The sequence below is a fragment of the Magnolia sinica genome, chromosome 1, assembly GCF_029962835.1.
Source record: "Magnolia sinica isolate HGM2019 chromosome 1, MsV1, whole genome shotgun sequence".
NCBI lineage: Eukaryota > Viridiplantae > Streptophyta > Magnoliopsida > Magnoliales > Magnoliaceae > Magnolia > Magnolia sinica.
In genome coordinates this window covers 3,291,483-3,301,699 of record NC_080573.1, presented here as the reverse complement: position 1 = coordinate 3,301,699, position 10,217 = coordinate 3,291,483, and the positions used below count along the sequence as shown (strand labels likewise).

The following is a 10,217-nucleotide window of genomic DNA, read 5'->3' as shown; positions in this document are numbered from 1 at the left end:
TCCAGGCCATCGATTCGATTCGGATCAGGTCAGACATGCTCAGCTCTAACCACCTACCTAGCTGGTTTGTTTGAGGTCACCAAGTTCCGTGGGTCACATCATGATCTATGTGTTATATCCAAACTATCCATTTTTTTGGTGAGCTAGTGCTAAATCTTCATTGAAAATAAGAAAGATCTGGATTAAGCAAAACGTAATGAGGATTGAAAGTCTGCCATTAAAATGGTTTTGAGGTCAAAGAAAGGTTTTGCATCAATATGATATTTATTTTTACTCTCCATCCATATCTCTCTGACCTCCTTAAGAAGAGATTGGATAGAAAATAAATGTTATGTTGGAGCGGTCCCTGTTGCTATTTGTGGAGTGGTCCAAAGTTTAGGATATGACTAATTTTTTATTGAGACTTATTTTTGGGCTCACACTCTAAAATGATTTGAACGGTAAATATATACACGTACCCATACCAGCCAAATCCATTGTGTGTGACCAGCCAATCCACTTCTCAATTTTTGAGTCTACCACTGTGACAGTGATCCCCAACTACCCCAGGTCGGTGGTGCACGGTCCATCCATTTTATTATGTGGGCCAATGAATTGCAAATGTTGTGCAAATTGCACCTTGGGGGTTTGAAGAGGATGTACGACATTAAGGGCAGATTAAGGTGAATGGTGTTGGAAGATATATTGGAAAATTAAAAATTAAAATTATTTAGTTTTACCACCGGACTAAATCACATATAAATATATTGTCCTTAAAGCTTGATTCAGCTCTTTATCAATTGTTTTGGAAAACCGCTGCATCATACAAGCGGCTTTTGTTATTTTAATATGAAACCATGGTTTTATTGGACGCGGATTGCCTCTACTGACATTGCCAGTAGCCACTCGCTGCTGTTGTGCTTAATGAGCCCACCAGCTCTGAGGTTGGAAAGATTGGGTCTTAACTGAAATGAATTGTTAAGATTAATGGCTAGGATTGCCCAAGAATCACAAAAATAAAAAGAAGGGTAAAAAATAAACACACTTGGAACCGATCGTCGCCGAATAGACATTAGTATAAATCACCGGACAAAAATACAACTTCTATACAAAAAATTCAACTTTTAGGATCCCCATAGTGGGATTCTCGTTCATGATTTTTTCTCTGTTTTCCTCTTTCTTCTTTAGTTTCAGTTGGGTCCCCAGCAGCTCAAATACATTACTTTCCTCAATGACTCTTCCGACTGCTTCGTTTTTGAACTCCATCTCTTTTCTTTGTTACAAGAGAAGAATCAAGAGAAGGAGAGAGTCTCTTGGCCTGTGCATACGATCCGATGCTCTTCTTTGCTTGCTGATGTAAAGATTTGAAAGCATAATTCCATCTACAAATACTTTGATCTTTCAGTGCTTCAACCGCTCCAACGCTTACGGCGACGATCCATGCTCTGCTAGTCGAACTCATCTCGGTCCTGCGCTGCTGCTTCTTGGGTTCGGAAGGAAGGGAATTTTTTAGAGGTGGATTGTTGCGTATTTGGATGTGGAAAGAGGAGTGGCAGTGAAAGATTATATAAACAGACAAGGAAAGATGGGAGGTTACAAAAAACGGAGGCGGATTTTTGGCAGCAAGGTACTCGTTTCGAAAAACCTCTTTCTCCTCTCCAACATACCAGCGGCTTTTGTGTCTTTTGATAGAAACCCCGGTATTGCAAAGAAACGGAATCCACTCCGACACCTGTTGTACGAATAGCGTGCGATACGTGAGATTACTGGGCCCACCACCGTGACACCACCGTGACGCGTGTTTGACATGCTTACTGTGCGGTTTGGATTCATAAAATGATGAGCGCGACTTTGGCTGCGACGTTGGAACCAGCGATGTAGGGCCCACTTGGATGTGTTCATCGTATATCCAGGTCTTTCATCTATTTTTGTAACTCATTTTAATATATACTCTTAAAATTGAAACAGATAAAAATTTCAGGTGGCCCACACCATCAGAAACAATGATTTTTGAACGCTTACGATTAAAACCTTCTTAGCATCCATCATTGATGCTTATTGAACATCCAACCTGTTGATAAGGTAACACATCCGGGGATGAAAGGAAAGACAAAACAAATACCAGCTTATTCTAAAACTTGTTTAGCTCATAAAAAGGTTTTAATTACCAATAGCCGTTGTTTTTTGTTCTGTGGTCCACCTAAAATTTGAATCTGGTTCAGTTTTACAACTATGGGCTAAAATAAGTTGTAAAAACAGATAAACAGCACAAAATACGGTGCATACATCAAGGTAGGCCCTACCATTAAGGTCTCAGCCACATGGGTGGTTACAGGGTTTCAGCTAAATTGTGCTCTAAAATAATATATATATATATATATATATATATATATATATATAATTAATGGACCATTATGGTGGAGCCCATAGTTTTGCCATGAGTATAGGTTCCGGATGTTGGTGATGCATTCTACACTAGGCTCTCAATATCTTTCTCCACTGCAAAAATTGGGCACGTATCATAGTATAGAATGCAGCACCCTCGGTTGGTAATGTGTTGATGTGGAAATATTATGTGAGCCCCGGCCCACTATGACGTGCGTGTCGTATTCACACCATCCATTTATGTTTTTGCATCATTTTAAAGCATGAGCCAAAAAATGAGACATATCTAAAGCTCAAGTGAACCACATCATAGAAAGCAATGGGGGACAATGACGCCCGCTTGAAACTTTCCTAGGGCCATTGGATTGTTGGATGGATCATAGATTGATTGATAGTTGGCTCATAAAGAATTCCAAGTTAGTCAAAACCTCAATTGATGAATGGATTGATAGTTGGTTTAGAAAGAATTTCAATTTAGTCAAAAGCTCAATTGATGAATGGATCAAACAAATGGATGACTCAATGACTAATGAGATGAATACTTTCATGATTATCCAATCATACTCTACTATAATTGACACCCACGTAGCTTCTTAATAACAATTAAAATGCATGAATCGGGGGTTATTAGTGAGGATCATAAATTCATTGGTGTAAAATAGGTGAAGACTCGTGCATTAGACATGGAAGACTGCAAAGAAACAAAGAAATGCAAGGTAAGATGACATTTTATAAAACTTATTTCATGAATAAAATTCTAATTCAATGTGTAGGCCTGAACCATCAGTTGTTACCCATACCAAAATGACACACAACAAAGGCAGGTCTTCGAGATGGGGTTATTGCCATTCTAAAATCAGGACGAGTTTAATTTTTCAAGTGGAAGGTTATGGAGCTATGATCATCACTGCAGGAGTTGAAACCATGGAAGCACAGAAGGGTCAAAGCTCACATAGATGGAATTATGCCTTGAAGTGTTTACATCGACAAGTGAATAAGAATAGTAACATCAGCTAAGAGAGTCTCTCATACCCTCAATTCTCCTCTACTTGACAGGAGAGATGAGAGGAGAAGCTAAAGCAATGGAAAGAATGAAAGTGGTGAATTTAAGTTGTTGGGTTCCCAACTAAAACACAAAAAGAAGGCCCTTGTTGATATATATAATTCATGACAAACATTTACCACTCCTGTGGTTGGATGTTTTACTTTTCTTTTTGTGGTCCATGAGCATCAATGATCTCAATTCAGCTGTGTTTGGATGCAGTATTGAATTGGATCCCAATAGTCAGTTCAATAAACAAGAAATGATCAAATCATCATCACCTTCATTATTATTCACGTGAGAATGGTTTAGGCTTCAGAATGCAATCCCATTGCTTTGGAATTGGATCTGGAAAGGAATGTAACTGCCATTCCGTTCGTTGCTTCTTGGAAACATCCTTAGTATGTGATCCAAAAACAAAGGCATTTTTCACATCCAAATGCAAAACTTTTTTTAATTCATGTCTTGCCAAAACTCATTATATACATACCTATATTCATATAACATAAATTTTGTAAGAAAATTAACTAGACTCAACCGAACTTGATGCAACTTGATGTCAACCTACTTCAAGACAGTCGATCCAACTCCAACTTGATTAAGACCCAATTTTAAATCGGGTCCAAAATGCTAGACCTAGTATATCTAACCCGATTAATAAACACTTTTGGAAAATTGGACCTGGGCTAGTAAAATATTGGGCTTGTTTTGATGTCTCACGCACTTACCAATCGAATCCTAAGATGGGTCGATCTGTGAATGCATTGATAGATCGAGAATTGATGAATGCAAAAATCCAAATGGCACTTAACTCGAGGACTTGTTTGGCAGTTTGAATCTTGCAACTAACGAAATTCGGTACATTTTGCAAATCAGCTTTGAGTTGGAAATGCTGCAAAAAAAAAAAAAAAAAAAAAAAAAAGCTTTTTGAGGAATTTTGATTCCTCTAAAAGTCCTTTATAGCATACGAACCCCTTAATTAAAAAAAAAAAAACAAAAAAAAATGAAAAAACAGGAATTCAAAAGGTTGCCAAACGAGCTGAAGGGTGCATACACCCAGATCCATAGCTCAACTGGCAAACTGAGTGGAGATACCTTGTTTCAACAGCGATCCCTAGCGGGGGTGACTAACATAGAGTGTGTGTACTGACACGGGTGTACTAACAAGCTAACCCGAAAGAAAAAAAAAAAGTTGAAGGGTGCATGCCCAATACTTTGAATTTGCAAGTAATGCGAATGCATTTTACTTGAAATTAATGTATTTGCAATCCATAATTCAGACCCTTGAAAAATCTCTTCTTCTTCTTTTTTTTTTTTTTCCGCTGCTCGGAGTCAGAAGAAGAAATTCAAAAATTATTTGGGAAGACCAACGGCGAGGATTGTCCAAGAATCAAAAATTATAAAAGAAACACAAAAGGGGAAAAAAAGAATAAAAAAAAGCACTTGGAACCAATCTTTGCAAAATAGGCATTAGTATAAATCACCAGCCAATATTACAACTACTATACAAAATTCAACCTTTAGGATCCCCATTGAGGGATTCCCGCCCATGATTTTTCTCTGTTTTGCTTTCCTTCTATAGTTTCAGTTGGGTCCCCAACAGCTCAAATACATTACTTTCCTCAGTGACTCTTCTGACTGCTTCGTTTTCTCAACTCCATCTCTTGTCTTTGTTACAAGAGATGAATCGAGAGAAGGAGAGAGGCTATTGGCTTGTGCATACGATCCGATGCTCTTCTTTGCTTGCTGATGTAGAGATCTCAAAGCGTAGTTCCATCTACAAAAGCCCTGATCTTTCAGTGCTTCAACTGCTCCCACGCTTGCAGCGACCATCCATGCTCTGCTCGTCGAACTCATCTCTGTCCACTGCTGATGCTGCTACTTGGGTTGGGTTTGACAAGGGAATTTCCAAGGAGGGGATTGTTGGGTTTTTTGATGAGATAGGAGTGGGAGTGAGAGAGATTATATATAGAGCTCATGAGAAATGGGAGGTCACAGAAACCAGAGGCGGGTTTTTTTGCTCGTTTTGGGAAACCGCTATATCCTGTCGAACATACCGGCGGCTTTTGTTTTTTATGTGAAAACCACTGTTTTGCGAAGGAACGGAATCCGCTCCAACACCTGTTGTACGAAGAGCGTGCAATACGTCGTTTATTGGGCCACCAGGACGGGGTGTATGATGGACGACTTGGATTGGATAGTGACCCCTCCACTGCCTGAGTCGGTGAGATCGGCCTTCCGTTTGGACAGTGGCATTAAGTTGCATTAAATGGGATTGCATTATTAATACCATTTTGACATTCGGAATGGCACGTTGGGAAAGAGTGTGAGATGGGATTAAAATCAACCATGTATGCATTGGAAAATGAGCCCCATGTTGGAAAGTGGGAGATGAGATTACTAATTCCACAGAACGATGGATTTTTGTTTCATCCAAAATGCAATTTGAAAGTAAATCTGTGATTTATTTATTGATGCATACATTTCAAACATAGAATTAAAAAACATGGTCTACACCGAATTCAGAAAAAATACCTTATATGTGCATTTATGGTAACTTTTACAATTTTATTGACCTTAATCCCACCTAAGGCAACTGGCCAAACAGGCCATATAGCGTAGTGTGTAAACTCTGTAGGGCCCATGGTGATTCATGAGTCTTATCCATCCATATCCTTATTTTAAACACATCTAAAGTTCGAAGTAAACCGTATTATAAGAAAGTGAATTGATCACTTACCATTGAAATTTTAACAGGACACAAAGGTTTTGGATATATTTGAGTTTTCCCTTCCTATATGATTGCATGTGACCTTATCAAAAGTTGCTCGGGTAATGAATGTCATTCTTATCCTTAGGAAGGCTTCCACTAGGATTTCATAGTCTCCACTGTTTCCTTTCCTGGGGTGGGATCCAATTGAGTTTTGGATATAATTAACCCTTAACAATGATATGGAGAAACCAATGGTGGATAAGCCACATAAGCCACGTGCATTCATGGTGAGCCTACCAAGGTTTGCTTAGTAGACGAGGTCATGGATTCAAGTTCCCATTGTGGCGTGGGGATGTGAGTGCCAGTGTAAATAAATAAATTTTTATTAAAAAAAAAAGAGTTTACCCAGTATAGTAAAGCATATTGAGTCATCTATTATTAGAACTATACATGAGTAGTAAAAGCTTGGTAACTCGCTCGAATTAGCTTGAAAAAGCTCGACTCGACTCGGATCAAAACTTTGTTCGAACCGAGTTTAGCCATTTTTTGGAAGTTCGGAACATTTTGAGTCGAGTCCGAGTTGGACCTATCTCAACTCGGCTCGACTCGAATACTGCTCGAACTCGGCTTGACTTGGTACAGGATATATATACCCTTAAACAAAAAAAAAAAAAAAAAAAAAACATATCCCCTTTTCAAAATACATCCCGTCCTCACGACCCTAACTCTACCCCACCTCTTTCTCCCTCTCTTCCTCCATCTCTGTTCTTCTTAATCTAAATCACCCTTACCCGCATGGTCGCACCGATGCACGACCGTCTTCCTCCCTCTCCGTCAGTCCGGCTGGCGAAGCTCCTCCCTTCCTCTCTCTCTACTCTCTCCCTCATCCTCCCTTACCCGCATGGCCCCACGGCTGACGGCTCGTCCTCCTCTCTCTCTTCCTCCTTTATCAGTTTGAAAACTCTGCTCGAACTCGGCCAAGCTGAGCACGAGCTGCTGTTCTGAGCTCAAAAACTGAGCCGAGCATGAGCTAGGACTCGAGCAGTCCGAGTTAAGCACAAGCTTGGCAAAGCTCGACTTGGCTTGACTCGTGTACACCTCTATCTAATATACTATCTAGTTTTCGAGTTGGTGGTCCATCCATTTTGCTAGCTATTTTTAGGGCATAAGCTCATATGTGAAACAGATCTAAAGCTTAAGTAGACTACACACCACAAGAAACAATATATATTGAATGCCTGGCAGTAAAAAATAAAAATAAATTAGGGGCCCACTACGATGTTGTTTTTGCCATGCAACATGGGAAGCAAATTTCTCGCAAAAAGCCTTCCACAGAAAGTTCCCGTGTTGGAAGTCATGGGAAGTTCCTACATTAGATGGTAGGTGTGGCCACTGTGATGTTTGTGACTAAGAGATCATTCTAGAACATTCAACAAAAATGGAGAACTTTTGAATTTAATTATACCTCTCTCTTTCTACATAAGCATCACAGCATGTGCACGCACGTGGACACAAAGATGTAGGAAAAAGTAAAGGACCATTATATGAATGGTTAAGACCAAAAGAAATTAGGCTTGAGAATTCAATCCAAGGGCCTAACGCGCACTATAACTTCAAATGGCCATATTTTGGGATTAGTTATTTGTTTCACGCAAAGTTGGAAAGTTATCTACGTACTCTATGTGATATCTTAGGGTTTAGGCCATTTCATATAGAATTTATCAATGTAAGAGATGAATGCAACAATAGTTTGGTTAACTAAGGTCATGGATTGTAAATACAATCGGGGCAATAAAAGTAGAGTTGGGCATCGGACCGAGTCGGATCGGATTTGGTTCAACCCGATTTGGTCCGAAATTCACATGGTCCAACCCGAACATGATCGGATCCGGGGCCGAGTCCGAGACATCAGACCCGAACCGATTCAATGCGCGGTTGGCCTGACCCAAACCGAGTTCGACTCGATTAGAAAAACTGAGTCGGATTGGGTTGGGTACAATTTAGATAGATTTTTTTAATGGTTAAAATCATTATCATCACTGCTATTTTGAGTTTTGGATATGATTTTTTTTTTTTTTCATATGCTCTAAAATGTTTACGAAAAATAGGAAAACGGCACGGAGTACATCATTGTGAGCCATGTAATATTGATCTCATGTGAGCCGCTCGTACAATTCGGAAGTCGAGGCGCGTACAGCTATGTAACTGTGTTTACGTGCTGTGCAAGGAAGTCGTAGTGAGCGCAGGATACCTTACGGATCTTTGTAGACCGTTCATTTGTTTTCATACATGCATGACGAGACGTATAAGCTCACCATCCAGATTTTTGACCCAATCCATCTAAATAAAGAGGCCCCTGTGATACATGGTTGAGATGTCCCGTCCACGTGCCGCGTGTGGAGATCCGTACGATACTTACCAAAGTTTCATTGTCACAACATAATGAAAATTAAATACAGAGGATAGGATGTTTAATAGGAAGAGATCCAATACCCATCCGGTGCATGGAATTTCCATGATCCCATGTCATGGACTGTACAAATTGTGCATGATCTAATCATCCGAACCATTAATCCTGTGGGGTCCACAATAGATGACCCACTCACCAAAAAATCCTTTGATCGCACGATCCTAAGCATCTTATAAAAAAACATGAATGTACCCATCGCTAACGTTTGTCCTCTGGCCGAAAACTAGGACGACATCGAATTAAATGCTAGGATCATCAAAGAGTCGGGATCCTCTGTTATCAGGTCAACAGGGAATTCCTGTTACCCTAATGGTTTGGCGTCCCAAGCTGTTTTTTATTTTTTTTATTTTTTTAGTGGGGGTGACGTGGACCAATGAGAATTAGAGTATCAGGAATTCTCTATTAACCTGATAACAGAGGATCGGACTCCATCCAAAAATATGTGATTCAGATATGTGTCCCATCTAAAGTTAGACTCATTGAATGAACGGTTATGATTTCATTTATAAATGCCACATGTGCAACAATGACATGGAGGGCCATGCATCCACAGAAAGAAAGATGGTTGTGAAGAGAATACCAGTTAGGTGCAACATCATGAATCACGAATCTCCTTTAAACTGTTCGTACAACGTGGAGCTCGAGGAGCGTCAGTGCTCGCCTTCGCAAAACACGTACCTACGGGATACAGCCTACAACAGCTGTAGCCAGTGTGGCAGAGTGTGGCAAACCAGCGAATACCATTCTTATCGTATTGAGTAAACTCTGTTGGGCCCACCATGAATGCATGTTGTTTATCCACGCCGTCCATTCGTTTTTCCATATCATTTTAGTGGTTGAGCCTAAAAATGATGCATATCCAAAGCTAAAGTGAACCATACCAAAGGGATAAGTAGAAGCTTTGATAACGACAACTCCAGATCGGGTCGGGTCGGTCCGGATTCATTCGGATCAGGTTTTCGGATCGGATCGGTCCAAATTGACTATTATCCGATCTCGATCCGAAACCTTGTCAAATTTAGATGCCCGTACTCGATCCGCACTGATACAGACCGCCGGATCAGCTCAAAATGGGTCATGTCGAGTCTGATCGAGTAGGATCCATCAGATTGGGTCAAATATGCCAACCTCTAGATAAAAGGCTTGTGCCTGTCAAAAGGTCTTATAGTTAATCGGCTTACGATCAAATGCTTTTCAGCCAGTCAAATATTGAAAAAGAACATCAGATCCATGCAGATGAAAGTCTACTACTTGAGGACGAAAAAAAGAGAGTTGACAATTGTGAATGGAGTTATTCTCTAGGAATCCACCATCAAATTACTTAATGGATCCAATGATGGATTGAATGCTCCCGACATGTATCAATATGCGCCATGACACCAAGAGGAAACAACCATTGGATTGCTGTATGGAGCCACAGATGGATTGACAATTAATCTAAGAAAATACTAATTTAGGCAAAACCTTAATTTTTGGATGAATCAATAGACAGGATACCGATATTGACAAATACAATGACTTGATGAATACTTTCATGATCATCTCTTCACGTTCTACAAAATCAACACCCTTATACCTTTACAACAACAATTAAAGTACACGTGCCGAAGGCCAATAGTGAGGATCGC

The 10,217-nt window shown here is 39.9% G+C and overlaps 1 protein-coding gene and 1 pseudogene across 1 annotated transcript; both read right to left on the bottom strand.

Moving 5' to 3' along the window:
- Window positions 1–1,037: 1,037 nt before the first annotated feature.
- On the bottom strand, window positions 1,038–1,720 carry LOC131236814 (uncharacterized; annotated as a pseudogene).
- Window positions 1,721–4,861: 3,141 nt separating this feature from the next.
- LOC131236806 (uncharacterized) lies at window positions 4,862–5,481 on the bottom strand. Its single transcript, XM_058234265.1, has one exon. It carries the CDS (start codon window positions 5,261–5,263, stop codon window positions 4,991–4,993), a length of 273 nt encoding a protein of 90 aa, XP_058090248.1. The 5' UTR covers window positions 5,264–5,481; the 3' UTR covers window positions 4,862–4,990.
- Window positions 5,482–10,217: the final 4,736 nt, after the last annotated feature.

Excerpts from the sequence above, each read along its gene's own strand:
- LOC131236806 (XM_058234265.1), bottom strand. The coding sequence starts at position 5,263 with ATGAGTTCGACGAGCAGAGCATGGATGGTCGCTGCAAGCGTGGGAGCA.